Consider the following 20379-nt stretch of genomic DNA (forward strand, 5'->3'; position numbering starts at 1 on the left):
CTCCAAGTTCCTAACTTACATTTCTTCTCAATAAACTGGTGCAGCAGGCAGGATTTTCCAGTACCGGCATTCCCAATCACCAGGAATTTGAACAAGAAATCTGAAATGCAGTAAGACAGTAAATCACAGAGTAACCTATGCCGACAGATACAAGACACACCATGGTAATCATTGTTACAGGCAAAGTATAAAACGTGCCAGTTTAAAGGGAAGCTAGAAGCACAAAATTAGCTATTGATTAAATTAGGCTTTTGTGTTAAATCTATATATATAAAATTGAATGTATGTGTGTGTGTATGTATGTGTGTATCACCAACCAATCACAAAGCATCTTTCACTTCACCAGAGCTGTTTAAAAGAAGCTGAGCTGTGATTGTTTGCTATGAGCAACAGTTTTCCCACTTGCAGACACTGACAATGACATTGTGGGAGAAATCTAGCATCCCTGGGAACATAAGCTCCCAGCAATTGTCTGCCCCCCAGAAAGGAGCAGAGAGCACATAACAGAAATGAATCACCCCCTACCGTGCTCATATATTCATCACACATCCTCCATCCCATAGGCACATCTTGCCTCTTAAGGGATCTCCGGTATCGAAGTTAGGGCAAGTCCCTCAGCACTCTGATTCTGACCCCAGGCTTATATTAAAGGGATCATCGGTATGGAAGGCAGGGCAAATCCATCCAGCGTTTTGGTTTGACTCCAGGCCCGTCAAAGGGCTCCCCGGTATGGAAGTTAGGACCGTTCCACTCAGCGCTGTGGTTCTGACCCCAGGGTCTCTTAAAGGGATCATTGGTATGGAAGTTAGGGCAATTCCACTAAGTGCTCTGGTTCTGACCCCAGGCCTCTCTTAAAGGGATCATTGGTATTGAAGTCAGGGCAAATCCATCCAGCGCTTTGGTCCTGACGCCAGGCCTCTCAAAGGGATCCCCGGTATGGAAATTAGGGCAATTCCACTCAGCGTTCTGGTTCTGACCCCAGGTTCTCTTAAAAGGGATCTCCGGTATGGAAGTCAGGGCAATTGCCTTGAAATGCTCTGGTACTGAACCCAGGCCTCTCTTAAAGGGATCCCCGGTATGGAAGTTAGGACCATTCCACTCAGCGCTGTGGTTCTGATCCCAGGGTCTCTTAAAGGGTTCATTGGTAAGGAATTTAGGGCAATTCCACTCAGCACTCTGGTTCTGACCCCACGCCCCTCTTAAAGGGAACCCCGGTATAGAAGGGATGGCAAATCCACTCTGCGCTCTGATTCTGACCCCAAGCCCCTCTTAAAGGGATCCCCAGTATGGAAGTGAGGGCAAATCCACTCTGCGCTTTGGTACTGACCCCAGGCCTCTCGTAAAGGGATCTCGGGTATGGAAGTTAGGGTAAATCCCTCAGCGCTCTGACGAACATTAAAGCTGTGCAAAACATGACAAAAAGTCATGTGAATGGAAACTAAACGTACCCTCCTTGCAGCGCTGACCATCGGTGGCCCTGGAATGATGTGTGATATTAGGGGTAGTAGTCCGGTGGCTCTGGCTGACGGGATGATGTGGGATATTAGGGGTAGCAGTCCGGTGGATCTGACTGATGGGAAGATGTGGGATATTAGTGGCAGTAGTCCGGTAGCTCTGGCTGACATGATGATGTGGGATATTATAGTGAATGTGCTATGTGGAGTGAGCGGGGCTCTACACTCAGATATATATATATATATATATATATATATATATATATATATTCATTATAATTTGTTATAACTAACTGTAGTTAGTTACTATGCCCGGGCAACGCCGGGCTCTTCAGCTAGTGTATTTATAAAAGTGTTGATAATCCCCACCACCTAATGAACCTGTGCAAAGGACATTGTGAAGGAAGGGGGAGCAGGTCAGCTGCGACATCGCCTATTGAGATCTGTGAATCCTTAGTTATGAACTGTGTATAAAAGTTGCATTTGTCATTTTAATCTAGCCAATGATGGTAAAAAAATACTTCTGAGACTTCCAGAAAAAAAAACAGGAAGTCAGAGCTTAAATAAGTCTAGCGGCCAAGGTGAAGATTGATGATTACGATTTTTTTTTGTCCAGAAATTTTGTGATATATAGACACAAAAATATAATTTAAGCACAAGTTCATTATGCCTCTCTTTAGCTTTTAAGATTTTCTGAATCATAAGTCAACTGCATTTTGTGGAGCTTAGTTTATTACTCTGTACCTACTGACCACTACAGTGAAATAACATTTAACCCTATATGTCCCCAACAAAACAAATGCTAGACACTTCACTAATTAAAGGGGTGGTCCACTACTAGGACAGCCCCTTCTTAATCAAAATGTTTGGTGTCGATAGAATAATAAAACCTATACTTACCTCACAATCCGGCACTCGCTCTTCCCGGGGCTCTCGTGCAGCTGTTGTGACCCCGGCGCCCAACAGGCGCTGGTGTGACTGTCTCCACTTTCGGACAAATCGAACATGAAGAGGAATTCTGGGCTGCAGCTGATCTTGGACTTACTCTTCCTGCTCAATTCGACAGGAGGCGGGGACAGTGACACCAGAGCTGATTGGGCGCTGGGGTCAAGTGTCAAAACAGTAGCACGGGAGCCCCCGGACCACGAGTGCTGACACTGCGGGAATGGCACCGGCACAGGAGGGAAGTATAGGCTTTATTATTTTATCGGCCCAAGCGAGGGGTACGAGAAGTAGTTAGAAGTTATCCAAGTAGTGGACAACTTCTTTAATTCACAACCTGTATCTGTTACAGCAAGTACATACATACACTGTCAGATATAAACTGATACCAGCTAGATTATTAAATATGATTTTTATGGATATATAAAAACATCAATTAAAAAGACAGGGCAAAAACAAAAACCCCAAAAGGGTGGGCACAAGCAGTGTATTATCAATCCCAGTAATAAAATAAAATTTTATAAATATATGAGAATATCCAAAGCATAATAAACAACAAAGGGGAACATACATAAAAGCCATGTATGCCACAAGAACATGGCTAAAGATTCAAAGTTCAAAGACAGATTGATGGGTGGGCACTGTGGGAACCCCCCAACAATAATTCAGACAGTAATATATTTAATATATTAAAAAAAATTGTGAAACACGCGTCAGGTGTTTGGTGGGTGAGCTCCTTAATATAAGTATATTATGTTTATACATATTTTTGGACTGTTTCTGTGGGTTAAACTACGACTGGATCCTCTATTTTTACTACCATACTATATATTATACTGTCATCTTCTTTTTATAAATTATTGGATGTCCATTTTTTGGGGTTCCCACAGTGCTCATCCACCACTCTGTGTCTGTATGTCCTTTTTTATCATTTGTACCTGAATTTGTAATGAATTTTAAACATATGTTTTATATTATTTCAGCCCTAGTCCATGTTCTGTTTAGTCTTTCTTAAAAATATATTGTGAACATACCCTAATGGCGATGCTACTTTAGCATTTTAGTATCAAACTGCTATTTTGCTTGTATCTACATACCGTACTTGATGTTTTGTGCCTGAATTATTCAGAGTGTTTGACAAATTCCGGTAACAATAACGACCACAAAATCTTCTGTGGTCCTCTTGTGACCAGTCCAGTTGACATACTGAGCTAGGTCACACTGCCAGATTCTAATGTGCTGTGGTTTCATTTGTCCCATAAAATACTGAAGAGCGGATGACAGATTACCGCCGCTCTGCATTGATTACCATTTGCTGGGATGGCAAGTGATGGGCAGCTCATGTGAGTCATAGCTGGGGTTAGGGTATAAGAATTGCTGAATGTAATACAAGGATGAAGGTGCATACCATGTAACTCATACCGACCTTTTGGCATGAAAACTTTTGTAATGAGAGAGGCTAGTTGGGCAGTAGGTTTACAGATTTTTCTGATTATCAGAAAGTATTAAGGCAGGGGTCTGCATGCAGCCACTGAGGCTGCTTCATGCTGCCCTCAGGTACTGTAGACTCCTTGGCATCACTGCCTGGTTCAGGGGAACCGCCGACGGCAGCGTTTTATTTTCCCTGAATGTGCGTCCTTAGACGCACATTCAATTGAAATGTTGTACCTGCCTGATATTGTGGGGAGGTGGGGGAGCGCAGAGCTGCGGGTCACGGGAGGCAGGAGCTGGCTGCAGCGGCTTACTCCTTTGCCCGCTGCTAAAGAGAAATATTCAAGACTCTCAACACCCATGGGAGTGGAGAGCAGTGAATATTTATTTCTCTTTAATAGCGAGCATAGTAAGAGCAGCCGATGGGCAATCACGTGTGCCCGCTACTAAAGAGAATGAATATTCACTTCTCTCCATGCTGGGACTATAGGCGTGTAGAGCAGTGAATATTCATTCCTTTAAGTAGCAGGCACACTTGATCGCCCGGCCACAGGAACCCGGCTACTGTGCCACTATTACAGAGCAATGAATATTCACTGCTCTCCACGCGCATAGTCCCGGCATGGAGAGCAGTGAGTATTCCGGCAGCTGTCTTCTGCTTGTAGGTAGAACATGATGTCACTGCTACACGCTGCGTAGAAGCATAAATCAGCTGCTGGCATCAGAACAATACACTAGGTAGCACAGGGAAGGCAAGTTGGATGGTTTATGTTTTTTTAACGTTTTTTTGATGGGGGCCACACATACCAGGAAGAGGAATGAGGGGGCCACGCATACCAGGATGGGGATGATGGGGCCACGCATACCAGGATGGGGATGAGGGGGCCACGCATACCAGGATGGGGATGAGGGGGCCACGCATACCAGGATGGGGATGAGGGGGCCACGCATACCAGGATGGGGATAAGGGGGCCACGCATACCAGGATGGGGATAAGGGGGCCACGCATACCAGGATGGGGATAAGGGGGCCACGCATACCAGGATGGGGATAAGGGGGCCACGCATACCAGGATGGGGATAAGGGGGCCACGCATACCAGGATGGGGATAAGGGGGCCACGCATACCAGGATGGGGATAAGGGGGCCACGCATACCAGGATGGGGATAAGGGGGCCACGCATACCAGGATGGGGATAAGGGGGCCACGCATACCAGGATGGGGATAAGGGGGCCACGCATACCAGGATGGGGATAAGGGGGCCACGCATACCAGGATGGGGATAAGGGGGCCACGCATACCAGGATGGGGATAAGGGGGCCACGCATACCAGGATGGGGATAAGGGGGCCACGCATACCAGGATGGGGATAAGGGGGCCGCGCATACCAGGATGGGGATAAGGGGGCCGCGCATACCAGGATGGGGATAAGGGGGCCGCGCATACCAGGATGGGGATAAGGGGGCCGCGCATACCAGGATGGGGATAAGGGGGCCGCGCATACCAGGATGGGGATAAGGGGGCCACACATACCAGCATAGAGAGGAAGCCACGCATACCAGCATAGGGAGGAGGGGGCCACGCTTATCACGATAGGAAGGAGGCCATGCATGCCAGAATAGGGAGGAGGGGGCCATGCATGCCAGGATGGGGATGTGGAGGTCATGCATACCAGGATAGAGATGGGGATGGGCGCCATGCATACCAGGATAGGATAGGATTGGAGACCGTGCATACCAGGATAGGGATGGGGACCGTGCATACCAGGATAGGGATGAGGGGGCTTTATATATATATATATATATATATATATATATATATATATATATATATATATATATATACACACATACACACACACACACACATATATATAACCGGATTACTTACCGGTAATACTCTTTTGTAGAGTCCACGACAGCACCCACTGAGAGAGGGGATCCGCCCCCGGAACAGGAAACCTACAGAGAGATAAATGCGGCGGTCCCCCTCGCTCCCTCAGTTTGTGTTACCGAGAACAATGGAGGAACCACCATACATGTTTTAGTCAAACTGTTTGGGCGATTCATCTATCTTACCCCTATGCAGTTTTAAGCTTACTAAGTTTAATCACATATCTAACTTAAATCCTAATCTTCACCACCAAAGAGACCCATGTGTGAAAAATTCTTACGGGAGGGAGGTGAGCAGGTGCTGTCGTGGACTCTACAAGAGTATTACCGGTAAGTAATCCGGTTTTTCCTCTTCGCCACGACAGCACCCACTGAGAGATTTCCAGAGATAATCACTTGGGCGGGCACACCGTGTTAAGGACTGATCTACCAAAAGTTAGATCCTCGGTAGAGGACAAATCTAGTCTATAGTGACTATAAAAGGTAGATGGAGAAGACCAGGTTGCAGCCTTACATATTTGTTCAATTGGGACGTTCGCCCTCTCGGCCCAGGAGGATGATATGGCTCTAGTGGAGTGCGCCTTAATCCCCAGTGGAGGGTCTTCTCCCTTTGCCAAATATGCCCTCGTGATCGCATCTCTAATCCACCTGGATATCGTGCTCGTTGTAACTGCAGACCCCTTTCTGCTGCCCTGGAAGGAGACAAAAAGAGACCTACTCTGCCTCCAGGGACTGGTCCTATCTAGATAGGCTAGCACGGCTCTCTTCACATCTAAGGTGTGATATTTCTCCTCGTCCTGTGTTGACGGGTTCTCATAGAATGAAGGTAGGCATATCTCTTGAGATCTATGAAATTTAGTTGCCCGTTTGGGCAGGTAGGACGGGTCCGTCTTTAAAATCAGACTGTCTCGTGTTATTAACAGGAACGGAGAGTCTACTGATAGAGCGTGAAGATCACTCACCCTCCTGGCCGATACTAAGGCCACTAGCATAGCCGTTTTCAATGAGAGGCACTTTACTGATGCTGAGCTTATGGGCTCAAACGGTGCCTGAGTGAAAGCATCCAAAACTAGAGTAAGGTTCCACGCTGGTAGCCGAGGCATATGCACCGGTTCTGCTCGTTGACAAGCCGAGATAAACCGAGTCACCCATCTATTTGCTGCCACGTTATAGTTAAACTAACTATAGTTATAGTTAGGGCTCCTAGGGCTGATACGTGGACTTTTAGAGTGCTCACTGAGAGTCTCAATTCTCGGCCTTTTTGTAGAAACTCTAGAATGGCCGTAATGGGTACTTCACCGGCTAGTTTTGTTGGGTGAAAGGCCAGGAACTTCCTCCACACCTTAGCATATATTTTTGTTGTGGACTCCTTCCTGCTTTGTAGCAGGGTATTGATTAGGTTCTTTGAGAAACCCTTCTGCCTCAGTAGCTCCCTTTCAAATTCCAGGCCGCTAGGTGCAGGGCTTTGGCCTGTGGATGGTAGCAGGGTCCCTGCGAGAGAAGATTCTGGTGCAGCGGCAGGATCCACGGGTCGGTTACTGACATGGCTCTCAGCCATGAAAACCACGGTGTTTTTGGCCAAAACGGGGCTATCAAGATGACCCTCGCCCTCTCCTGTCTTATTTTCCTGACTACTGTTGGTAGTAGCACCATTGGAGGGAAGGCATAGGCTAGTTGGAATGCCCAGGGTGCTTGGAGGGCATCTAGAATGTCTGGGTTGTCCGACCTGTAGAGTGAAGCAAACCTTTTTACGCGCCTGTTGGCTCTGGTTGCGAATAGGTCTCTCTCTGGTCTGCCCCATTCTGACGCTATCATTTCAAAGACGTGTCTGCTGAGGACCCACTCGCCCTGGTATAGGGCCTGGCGACTGAGATAGTCTGCTCGGGAGTTGTCTACTCCTCTTATATGGAGAGCTGACAAGGAGAGAAGATGGACCTCGGCCATTTCCAGGATCTTTCCTGCGATAGACATCAGTGGCATTGACCGCGTGCCTCCTTGCCGGTTTATATAGGCCACTGCGGTGGTATTGTCTGTCTGGATCTTTACGTGGGTGCCCCTTAACTGCGGGAGAAAGTGAGATATCGCATAAAAAATCGATGTTAGCTCCTTTACATTAGAGGAGGCCTCTATTTCATCCTCACGCCACCAGCCTTGTACCATGTGCTCCTCTAGATGGGCTCCCCAACCTAAGGGGCTGGCATCCGTGGTGAGTATTTTGGAGGGAGTCACCCACCACTGTACTCCCTTCGATAGATTGGAAGGATTTAACCACCATTTTAGGGATTCAACCACCTCGGGCGATAGGGACATCTTCCCTTCCAGCCGCCCCTGCAGTCTGTCTCCTGCAGAATAGCCCACTGCAGTTCTCTGGAGTGGAACTGAGCCCATTGCACCGCAGGAATGCACGATATCAGAGACCCCAGCAAGGACATACCCTGTCTCAATGATATTACGGGTCTTCCTGTAGTATTCTGTATCTTATCGATTATGGCCATTACTTTGGCGTTCGGCAGAAAGCACTCCTCAGTTACGGAGTCCACTTGCAGGCCCAAAAACCTCTGACAGGTCACTGGCTCTAGTCTGGACTTCTCCCAGTTAATTAGCCAACCCAGTGTTTGTAGGGATGAGATAATCCTAGCTATTCTCGCTTCACACTGTGAAACAGAATTCCCCACTATGAGTAGGTCGTCTAAGTAAGGGACAACTAGGGTGTCATTCAGCCTTACATACGACATCACCTCCAGCATCAATTTTGTAAATACCCGAGGAGCCATGGATAGCCCGAATGGCATTGCCGCAAACTGGAAATGCTGAATCCGACCTTTGAACCAGACTGCTACCCGCAGGAACCTCTGGTGCCCTCGATATATGGGGAGATGGTAGTAGGCGTCCTTTAGGTCCAAGACTGCCATATAACACCTGGGAAACAAAAGCTTTATTGCAGACTTAATCGACTCCATTTTAAACGACCTCAGTCTTAGGAAGGTATTAAGTTTCTTTAAATTTATTATAGTCCTGTAAGAGCCATCTGGTTTTGGGACTAAAAATAGAGGAGAATAAAAGCCCATCCCTATTTCGTCGTCTGGGACCTCTACTAGGACCTGTTTAGTTAGCAGTACTGCAATCTCCATCTCCAGCGCTTCCTGCTGTGTCAGGGACTTCATGGAAGTCAATAGGAAGCAGTTCGGTGGATACCGAACAAATTCTAATTTCAGGCCTGATGACACGATATTCATAGCCCATGGATTTGATGTCACCTTCTCCCATTGGCGGCTAAATTTTAATAGCCTGCCACCTACCGGTATAATAATTTTATCGGGATCTGTCTCCCTTGAAGGGACGCTTCCCGAATAGGTTGCCCCTTTGTTTGGGGTCCTTATTTCCCCAGCGGTCCTGGGGTCTAAAGTTCTTCTTTTTACCAAACGGCGGCTTCCTGTAGGCCCTCCTGTTGAACGGAACATACGGGTTAGGGAAACCCTTCTTCCTCTCCCCCGCTTTTGTCAAAATCTCATCCAGTTCCGTGCCAAACAAGTACTTACCCTGGCAGGGTATAGCACACAGTCTAGTTTTTGTTTGTGTGTCTCCTTTCCACCCCTTCAACCATAAGGCCCGCCTGCCTGCATTGGTCAGTCCTGCCGCTCTAGCCGATAACCGGAGAGAGTCCGCGGAGGAGTTGGAGAGGAAGGCCGCTGCTCCCTTAATGAGGGGCATAGAGGAAAGGAGTCTATTCCTAGCTACTCCATTCTTAATATTGTCCTCTAAGTCATTCAGCCACACCAACAATGATCTTGCCGTACATGTGGCTGCTATTGCGGGCTTAAAGGCTGCCGTACATGCCTCCCAAGATCTTTTAAGAAATGTATCGGTTTTCCGATCCAAAGAATCAGCCAAGGTTCCCGAATCCTCTACCGGCAGAGAGGATCTACGAGAGGTAGAGGCCACTGCCGCATCCACCTTGGGGGCTCTTGACCAGGCTATTAACTCCTCATCGTCAAAGGGGTACTTACGCTTTGACGTTAAGGGGAGGAAGGTTCTTTGACCTTGTTTTTCCCACTCCCTTTTAACTAGCTCTTTAACAGCTGGAACCACTGGGAAAGCCCGGACCTTTCTACGGGAAATGCCTGCAAACATTATGTCCTGTGGGGTCTTGGGGTCCTTACTTTCTGGCAACCCCATGGTATTTCGGACAGACTTCACTAAATTACTGACACTGTCCGTGGGGAAACACGTTTGGTCCTCGTCCTCTGAGGAAAGGTAATCCTGGGATTTGTCGGAATCTAGTTCCCCGGTTTCAGATGTCGATTTTGACGCCAGCGAGGCTCCTCCTCTTGGCGAACATATTTCTCTTGCGGAGGAGTGACCCCCCAAACTACTGGAACCGCCTAAGGCCCGTAGCTCCTCTCTTATAATTGCCCGGATATCCTCCTTCTTTCGTGAGGACTCCTCCTGTAAGGCCTCCTCAATACATGATTGGCATAATCTCTTAGGGTGGCCGTCTGGGAGGGGCTGAGAACATAAGGCACACTCTCTATGTTTCGCCTTCTCCGTTCTTTTAGCCTAAAGGGGGTATGGACCAGAAAGAGAAGGCCATCAATTATATATTCTGACCACAAAACACTCACCCGTGAGTTTCGTCAGTAAACTACCGGCTGCGGGGTCCGCGACCCAGGCTGAGGCGAGGCATGGGACGACTTCTTTTCTTTGCGTTTTTTCTCCAAGGGCTCATCTTACCTGGAAGGTTCACTAGATTCCTTCCTGGAGCTGCCACTTTTCCTGGTGCTACTACTTCTCCTTGTAGCACTGCTCTGTCTACTGCCATGTGGGGATTGCACTGGCTGACCTAACGGGAGCGAAGCTGGGTCATCTAAGGACGACATGACTGCGCACCCCCGCTGCGTTTGTGGCTTCTTTTTATAGCCGCTGCTACAGCTGCTCCTCTTCCTCTCTTTTTTTTTTTTTTGCGCTTCTGCGCATGCGCGGGCGTTCTCCCGCGATCTTTGCCTCCTGTCTGACCCCGGAAGTTCTCTTCACTTCCGGGTTGCCTCTGCTGGGGAAGCGCTCGCTCACAGCAGAGCACTGATGCGGCGGCTGTCCCGCTGTGCCTCACGGGTATCTGCACCCCGCCACCAACACACGGGGTCCTTCTCCCCTCCACAGGTATGACCCCCGGAAGCGCTGCCCAGCACAACCGCTCGAGCCCTTTGCTGGGGGGGGGGGGCGGGGGCACCACTGAAATTGCCCGGCCGGTTATTGTTACCTGTAATGCGCCCCCCTCGGGGGGGGGGGGGTATTTCACCGTCCTCCCCAGTGAGCCTTGGCACCAATCTCACCTCCGGCCTCACCTGCATTACCAGCTCTAGGGGGGGATATACCTCTCCACCCGACGCTGCCTCCGGTCCTGGGGCCCCTGCTGCTCATATTCTGCATGCAGGCGGCTACCAGACCAGGAATCCTCTTCTGCGGGTTCCTTTCCAGGAACAGGAAACCAAACTGAGGGAGCGAGGGGGACCGCCCCATTTATCTCTCTGTAGGTTTCCTGTTCCGGGGGCGGATCCCCTCTCTCAGTGGGTGCTGTCGTGGCAAAGAGGAAAATATCTAATATATAAAGCTCAAGTGTGTGTATGCATTTATGTATGTGTGTGTGTGTGTGTGTATGCATTTATGTGTGTGTGTGTGTCCGGGATTGGCATCCGCACCGTCGCAGCTACAGCCACAAAATTTGGCACAGTCACACGTCTGGACCCCGAGAGTGTCCTAGGCTATGTTGTGGGGCGGAATTTTAACCCCGCGCGTTCCAATTCACCAAACAATTTTGCCCCTATCTACATAATGGGGAAAAAGTGTGTGTGTGTGTATCAAGCCCCGCCCCTCATTATGATGTCATATTGGTTGCCATGGCGACGCTGATGTCATCATAGGTTGCAAGCCCCGCCGCTCATTATGATGTTATAATGGTTGACAATGGGATGGAGGATATGTATGATGGGTATATGGGCACGGGACTATGGGATGGAGGATATGTATGATGGGTATATGGGCACGGGACTATGGGATGGAGGATATGTATGATGGGTATATATGGGTATGGCACTATGAGATGAAGGATGTGTGATGGGTATATGGGCACTCGACTATGGAATGGCGAATAAGTATGATGGGTATATGGGCATGAGACTATGGGATGGAGGATGTGTGATGGGTATATGGGCATGGGACTATGGGATGGAGGATGTGTGATGGGTATATGGGCACTCGACTAAGGGATGGAGGATATGTATGATTGGTATATGGGCACGGGCCCATGGGATGGAGGATGTGTGATGGGTATATGGGCATGGGACTACGGGATGGAGGATATGTATGATGGGTATATGGGCACAGGCCTATGGGATCGTGGATATGTATGATGGGTATATGGGCACGGCATTATGGGATGGAGGATAATTATAATTTGCTATAACTAACCACAGTTAGTTACTATGCCCGGGCAGCGCCGGGCTCTTCAGCTAATTATACACACACACACACACACCAGGATGGGGGATATTAGTACAGAATTGACCACATTCTTTGCTTCACTTTCTTTTTCTATTTTCCTCCTCTAAAACCATGGGGCATAACTACAAAATGAGGACCTGGATGTGGACACGACTACAATATGGGGACATGGATATGGGAACATAACTACAATATGAGCGTACATTTGTTATTACCACATCCATAATGACCCAAGCTCTACATAAATAAAAAATAAATAATTAAAAATGCTTACGGTCTGCAGCAGAAGAGAAAGTCTCTAGGTCCCAGCATTGATGTTGGTGGATATACAGATGCATATCTTTTTCTATAGTCTACTGCACTGTGTTTTATCCTTTTAGAATAGTAATGGTATTAGTAAATAGTAAATCCGCAGCATGGGCACAGCAACTGCGGAATCCCAGAGGATTGCATGGGGTTGCGTTTTTTAAGCGTTTCCGCTGCGGGAAAAACGCGGCTGAAACGCTTAAAAAAGGCAACGTGGGCACACAGCCTAAAAGAAGTATACTACAGTGAAGCTGTAAAGAGAAAGCAGATCAATAAATACTGAGCATTAAAAATAACCTTCTTGTCGTCATTATTGACTATTCCAACATGTCAGACAGACCCCAGATCTAGTGGAGAGGAGAAGCAACCACAAGATACTTTCTAGCTGCCATTCATCCTGTACTATTGACATCTTTCCCTCTCCTTGAATATAGACAAATCAGATTATACAAATATTAGATGGTGTTAGCGCCCCAGCACTACAGATATACCAACAATCTAATATGACAGGAATAAAGCCTATTTCGAGCTCATGTTTCCCACTGAAGCGAGTCTCTATTAGATCTACTGTGCGGCCAGTGTAACCTTCAGCTCTACCCTAAGGCCATGAGCTATGAACCTTCCTGACAATTACAACTGCTCAGTATTTAATATCTTTACGACAAATTCACAACCATTAGAGGCCATCTCCTGTTTCATACTTAAAAAAAACAAACAAAAGGCTTATGGAAATTTCAAAGGTTATTATTGGATAGCGCTTGTAAAGTAAAAGGAAATTTGCAATGTAATGTACTGCTTATCAAAATTTTCAGCTATTCTTGAGATCACCACTTGTGTACAGCTTGTTGCCTTGGGGAATGATCATTACAGCTTGAGAGTAGAACATGCGTATGGCTTACAGACTCTTTTCTGTGGAACTTGTAAGCACTGTTTTGAAGCTGGCCAGGGTCAGTAGTGCACTGTTACCTCCTAATCCCAGCCAGCTTCAGCAAAGTGTTTATAAACAAGGTAGCTTTGATGGTCAGTCTCCCAGGCAAACAAATGTAAACAAAAGCGTTAATAACTCAAGAAAGGCTACACATTTACACAAGCAGTAAACTGCAGAATTACTTGTATTTACCATTGCTATCCAACAATATTCATTTAAGAAGATGGGAATAACCCTTTAATAGGAGAAAGATCTGTTTATCCCCATTTTGAAATATGGATCAGTATTGAAAGTGGCAGACTTGTAATACTGATACAATATTATCTGTAGTACACACGTAATTCAGAGCGGTTTACATACCATTGAGTTCATGTGAAACTCACCAACTCTTCAGTATTGGATTGTTATTTTTCATCCTTTCATCAAAGAATGGATCATAACCACAGAAAATATATAGGATGACCTATGAATGAGGTCGCAGACTATGAAATGTGGTCTCAATCCACACTTCTATGTTATGGATTACAGTATATATCAGTATTTGTAACCCAAAGTCAGGAGAAGCTCTAAACAGAAAAGGTACAAATCTTTCCACTATAATTTTTCTCTATGTTCCATTCTTGCATGACAGCTAGGTGTAAGGCTGAGTTCACACGTCGCGTTTTTTTCGCGTCTTTGCAGCGGTTTTAAACGAGCGATTTTGCAGCGAAAACGCAAAAAATAAGCATCCCATGCAATCCTATGGGATTCCGCAATGCTGTGATAATGCTGCGGTTGCTCGTTAATTTAGCAGAATCGCGGCGACTCCGCATGTGGCTGTGCCCACCATGCAAAAAGTAAGCACTGCATTTGCGGATGGTACCCACGGTCCGGAGGAGAGGAGACTATCCATGTAAAAAATAGAATTAAAATGAAAAATATTGTTATTCTCACCTTCCGGCATCCCGCGCAGCCTTCCCGCCTCTCTTCCACGTTCCGGGTCCCAGTAATCTTTTGCGAGAATGACTGCGATGACGTCGAGATCTCGCGGGAGCGTGACGTCTCGCGGTCATTCGTGATGACGTCGCGGGAGCACGACATCTCGCGGTCATTCGTGCAAAGGATTACTGGGATCGGGAGCATGGAGAGAGGTGGGAAGGCTGCGCGGGACGCCGGAAGGTGAGAATAACAATATTTTTTTTTTTTTAATTATTTTTTACATTTTATCTTTTACTATTGATGCTGCATAGGCGGCCTCAGTAGTAAAAAGTTGGTCACACTCGTCAAACACTATGTTTGACGAGTGTGACCAACCTGTCAATCACTTCTCCAAGCGATGCTTCAGATCGCTTGGAAAACGCTAGCATTCTGCAAGCTAATTATGCTTGCAAATCGCTAGTTTTTAAGCGGGAAAATCACGGGAATTTAAAATGCGATTTTCCCACGGAATGGAATACCGTCATTCTCGCGGTAACTTCTGCGAGAGTTCCGCTACGTGTGCACATAGCCTAAATGTACCATTAAGCAGTGTGCACACATTGCATTTTTGCTGCATGTTTTTTTTTTAGTGCAGATTTATCACAAAAAAATGAAGGCTTTTCAGATGTCAAAGTTAAAGGGGTTGTCCAGGCTTTTCACATAATCTCAGTGCATATCTGGGCTGCAGAATGCTGTTCTCATTTCAATGCCAGAACACACCCCCCTGGACGTTTTTCTTAGAAGCAAGACACTGATATCTTGGAAACCCTGCAAACTGGCCACAGAAGGTAAATTACTTAGGCTGAGTGCAGACGTACTTTTTGGCCCTGCGGATTTTTCCGCGCAGAATGGAAGAAATCCGCAGGTCAAATGACCTGCATTTTTCCTGCGGATTTCTTCCATTTTTCATGCGGTTTTCTTGCGGTTTTTGTGCGGTTTCCCCCCTGCGGATTTGGTGACAGGGGAGATGGAAAACCGCACAAAAGAAGTAACATGCTGCGGATTTTGTACCGCGCGGAAAAATCCGCAGCGTCTGCACAGCGTTTTTTTTTTCATTGATTTTAAGGCTACTGTACATCACAATGCGGATATGCAACGCTTCTGAGCGGTAAAATCCGCTGCAAATCTGCATCGTGTGCACACAGCCTATTGTCAGCATTCTGCAGCCCAGATATGCACTGAGATTATGTGAAAAGCCCGGACAACCCCTTTAATGAGAATCCTGAAGTCTCTTGCACACTTTGCTTACTTGCAGATTTGCAGGATGGCAATTCTTTCAGCATTTTTGCTGCAGATTTCACCCGTACTAATAAGCGCGGAAAGATCTGCACCAAAAATGCAAGTAAAAAAGACAGCAAAAACAGTTGCTTCTGCAGCTGTGTTTTTCCTGACAAGAGATACATAAATACAGAAATTTTTTGCAGCAAATACTTAAAGAGTGCACATACCTTAATCTTGCAGGTCATGCATACACTGATTCTGACTTCTGATAAAGTTAGCAAGCTTCCACCTCACTTCTCAGTTAAGCTGTGATCACGTGTGTTATAGCTTCAATCATAAATGACTCCGTCCTGGTCCTGACTCACCCCATTAAAGGGAATCTGTCACCCCATTTTTCCGATATGATCTGCAGCCACGGCCATCAGGGGCTTATCTACAGCATTCTGTAATGCTGTAGATAAGCACCAGATGTAACCTGAAAGATAAGAAAATCGAGTTAGATTATACTCACCCAGGGGTCTGGTCCGTTCTGATGGGTGTCGCGGTCCGGTCCAGCACCTCCCATCTTCTAGCAAGGAGGTCCTCCTTCTTACTTATGCCACGGCTCCTGCGCAGGCGTACTTTATCTGCCCTGTTGAGGGCAGAGCAGAGTACTGCAGTGCGCAGGCGCCGGGAAAGGTCAGAGAGGTCCCGCGCCTGCGCACTGCAGTACTCTGCTCTGCCCTCAACAGGGCAGATATAGTACGCCTACGCTGGAGCCGCGGCAGAAGAATGAAGACGTCATGGCTAGAAGATGGGAGGCGCCGGGCCGGACCGCGACACCCATTGGACCGGATCCCCGGGTGAAAATAATCTAACTAGTTTTTCTTATCTTTCAGGTTTCATCGGGGGCTTATCTACAGCATTACAGAATGCTGTAGATAAGCCCTTGATGGCGGTGGCCACATCTCATATCAGAAAAATAGGTGACAGATTCCCTTTAACTAATATTTGGGACCACTGCATTAAGAGGGTGGGTAGTTGATGGAAATTGAACGCCAGCATATGGCTGCAGCAGCTCTCCTCCTGATATTGAGGAGAGACAGGGCATGAGCACTAAGCAGATAGAGGTGATTTTTTTGGTGGAGGGTGGGGGAGAGGGAGTTGCTAAGTCAACCTCCCCCTGTTTTTGTACAATGTTTTACAACACTAGGAGAAAAAAAAAATGGAATGTATGTGCACATGACGTTATCACACACACACACACACCGTCACGCTCACCAAGGTTTTCTTAGGCAAGAAACAAGCTACAGTAGCAGGCTCTTTCCTGAAGTGCCTTCGCTGTCAGTCCTGCGGCGGCTCTGCCGACAGCGTCTTTTTCTGTAATTTATATTATAATTAGTGAGCAGCTTCCTAGTGGAAGCCACCTGATGAGAGAATACAATACTTTTACTTATCGCTTCACGGTTTCTGAAACCATGAAGTAGTTAAAAGATGTAACAAAAGACTGGACATGTGAACTGCACAGAAAGTTAGTTTTTACATTGCTGTTCACTTTTTGTTGATTTTTTTTCAAGCAGGTTCCAGGAAGTATGCACCTGAAACAGACATTTTGTACACACCCTAGGGGCTCATTCACCCTGCAATTTTTGCATTATAGGTTCTGTCTGTTATTCAGTTAAACACCTTAGTGACCGAGCCAATTTTGACCTTAATGACCAGGACAATTTTTACAATTCTGACCACTGTCACTTTATATAGTAATATCTCTGGAACGCTTCAACTGATCCCACCGATTACTAAACTATTTTTTGTGACATATTGTATTTCACGATGGTGGCCAAGTTTCTTCAATATGACTTGTTTATTTATGAAAAAAAACAAATTTGTCAAAAATGCTGACAATTTTGCAATTTTAAAACTTTTAACTGTTGTGCCCTTAAAATCAGAGAGTCGTGTTACACAAAATAGTTAATAATTAACATTTCCCACATGTCTGTTTTGCATCAGCACAATTTAGGAAACAAGTTTTTTTTTGTTAGGTAGTTATAAGGGTTAAAGCTTGACCAGCAATTTCTCATTTTTCCAACAAAATGTACAAAACCATTTTTTTTCCGGTACCACATCACATATGAAGTGACTTTGAGGGTTCTATATGACAGAAAATACTCAAAAGCCAAAAGTGACACCATTATAAAATCTGCACCCCTCAGGGTGCCCAAAACCACATTCAAGAATTTCATTCAAATTTGTTGTGCAATTTTTCCCCGAGTATGCCGATACTATGTATGTGGGGGAAAGCCACTGTTTGGGTGCACGAAAGGGAAGGCGCGTCATTTGACTTTGTGAACGCAAAATTGGCTGGAATTGAGAGTGGACGCCATGTTGTGTTTAGAGAGTTCCTGATGTGCTTAAACAGTGTAAAACCCCAACAAGTGACCCCATTTTGGAAACTACACCCCTCAAGGACTTTATCCAGGGGTATAGGGAGCATTTTTAACCCACAGATCCAGAATTTGATGATCGCGTTATATAAGCAAAGAATAATAAATAAAAATAAAAATTGTCATACTGAATATGCCATCATCAGTGTTTGCATCGGGTGCTCAGGTATCCACCAAATATTGCGGGTGCTCGAGTGACATGCTCAAGCCCCTGCCCCGCATGTTTTGCAACTGCTAGTCACCCAAAAATAACATGCGGGAATCCAAGACACGCCATGCATACCTGACCGTCCTATGCTAACTCGAATAGTGAGCATGTGCGCTCAAAATTAGCTGTCATATCGTCCTTTTTCTTTCCTTTTTTACTTTTGAAAAAATCAATTCTAACTTTAACCCCAACCAATGGAAAAAAAATTCTAAGAGGATGACAAAGGGGGATTTGATTAACTATTTTTTTTATGTTGATCACTGTGATGGGGTCTATCACACTCATCCAAAGGAACCAATAGGAAAAATTCCCCATGGTTGCCGAATACAGGCCGGCAGATCTTGGCCGGCGCACTGTGCATGCCGCCGTCATTTTTTTTTTCTAGGAAGATGACGCTGTGCTATTTCCACGCGGCCCGGGAACGTCGCGCCATTTCCACGCGACCCGGGAACGTCGCGCCATTTCCACGCGACCCGGGAACGTCGCGCCATTTCCACGCGACCCGGGAACGTCGCGCCATTTCCACGCGACCCGGGAACGTCGCGCCATTTCCACGCGACCCGGGAACGTCGCGCCATTTCCACGCGACCCGGGAACGTCGCGCCATTTCCACGCGACCCGGGAACGTCGCGCCATTTCCACGCGACCCGGGAACCTTGCGCTAGAGTTGAGCGAAACAGGTCGGTCAGATTCAAAAGTCGCCGACTTTCACCAAAGTCGTGTTTCATGAAACGAAACCCGACCACAGTGTGAAGTTGGCCATGAGGTCAGCGACCCAAGAGCCAAAGTCGGGTTTCGCCGAATGCTTGCACGTGACTTTTTTCAGCCAAGAAGTGGAGAGTAGCTGGAGTGGGAGACGGAGAGAGATTTCGCCGCCTCTAGGGTTAAAATTCATGCCAGGTGTGTTTACAGTCCTCCACTCACTGCCATTGACTTGCATTGCGTTTCGTGTTTCACGACTTTTCCCTATAGTCGGCCGATTTCGTTCGACTCGACGTTTGAGAAAGTCGGGTTTCATGAAACCCGACTCGACCCTAAAAAAAGCAAAGTCCTCATCTCTACGTCGCGCTATTTCCATGCGACCCGGGAACGTCGCACCAATTCCACACATAGGGATATTTCTACCCCAGTGCAGGCTGTCTCCATAGTTCATCCCACTCCCAGCACCCACGCGCGGACACCACCGGCACCAGCCGCACTACACCTAGCACCAGTCCTCAGGCCCCGCCTCCATACCGTACGTTTCAGACATCGCTGTCTGCGACATGTTGGAATCAGCAGTCGGTCTTCGGCGGCCACTCGATGCTGTGCCTGCAGGGTGAGCGGCTGGTTACCAGACTGGGAAATGCCAGGGGAGATCAGAGGGTCATGGACCTGCGCCGCTCCCCACAAACCAGTCTTCGCATTATTCCGCCTCCTTCCCAGCTGACAGGAGCGCGCATGCGCAAACTGCTGCTCCAAAGGTCCGGCCCTGAGCCTCAGAGACACGCACCAAAACAATACACACGTGTTACCGCCCGGCATCACGTGGTTTTACGTCTTGTGTTAGTTGTGTAATCTCGTTCCAAGCTGACTGTTGTGCTGTTAGGTGACAAAGTGTGGTAGGCATGTGCAACCCAGCTGAATAGCAGCTATACACGCCATATTACCGTGCTGTACGGCACCTATACCCGCCATATTACCGAGCTGTACGGCACCTATACCCGCCATATTACCGTGCTGTACGGCACCTATACTCGCCATATTACCGTGCTGTACGGCACCTATACCCGCCATATTACCGTGCTGTACGGCACCTATACACGCCATATTACCGTGCTGTACGGCACCTCTACACGCCATATTACCGTGCTGTACGGCACCTATACACGCCATATTACCGAGCTGTACGGCACCTCTACACGCCATATTACCGTGCTGTACGGCACCTATACACGCCATATTACCGTGCTGTACGGCACCTATACACGCCATATTACCGTGCTGTACGGCACCTCTACTCGCCATATTACCGTGCTGTACGGCACCTCTACACGCCATATTACCGTGCTGTACGGCACCTCTACACGCCGTATTACCGTGCTGTACGGCAGCTATACTCGCCATATTACCGAGCTGT

General features: G+C 47.1%; 1 protein-coding gene across 4 annotated transcripts in view; it reads right to left on the bottom strand.

The window, feature by feature from the left end:
- Positions 1-19785, bottom strand: part of RAB4A (RAB4A, member RAS oncogene family) — a 103915-nt gene extending 84130 nt beyond the window's left edge. For 3 of the 4 annotated variants that reach the window (XM_073560224.1, XM_073560223.1, XM_073560221.1), the window contains exons 1-2: positions 19502-19785; positions 20-100 (exon numbers count right to left, since the gene is read on the bottom strand). In XM_073560224.1, coding sequence (XP_073416325.1) covers positions 20-100; positions 19502-19784 — 364 coding nt within the window. In that variant the 5' untranslated portion in view covers position 19785. Of the gene's footprint in view, positions 1-19; positions 101-19496 lie in introns of all 4 variants that reach the window. The other variant, XM_073560222.1, reaches the window with a different exon arrangement.
- Between the last annotated feature and the right edge of the window lie 594 nt (positions 19786-20379).

Source organism: Dendrobates tinctorius, unplaced genomic scaffold, assembly GCF_039654945.1.
Source record: "Dendrobates tinctorius isolate UK_male_01 unplaced genomic scaffold, ASM3965494v1 ptg000293l, whole genome shotgun sequence".
NCBI classification, from domain to species: Eukaryota; Metazoa; Chordata; class Amphibia; order Anura; family Dendrobatidae; genus Dendrobates; species Dendrobates tinctorius.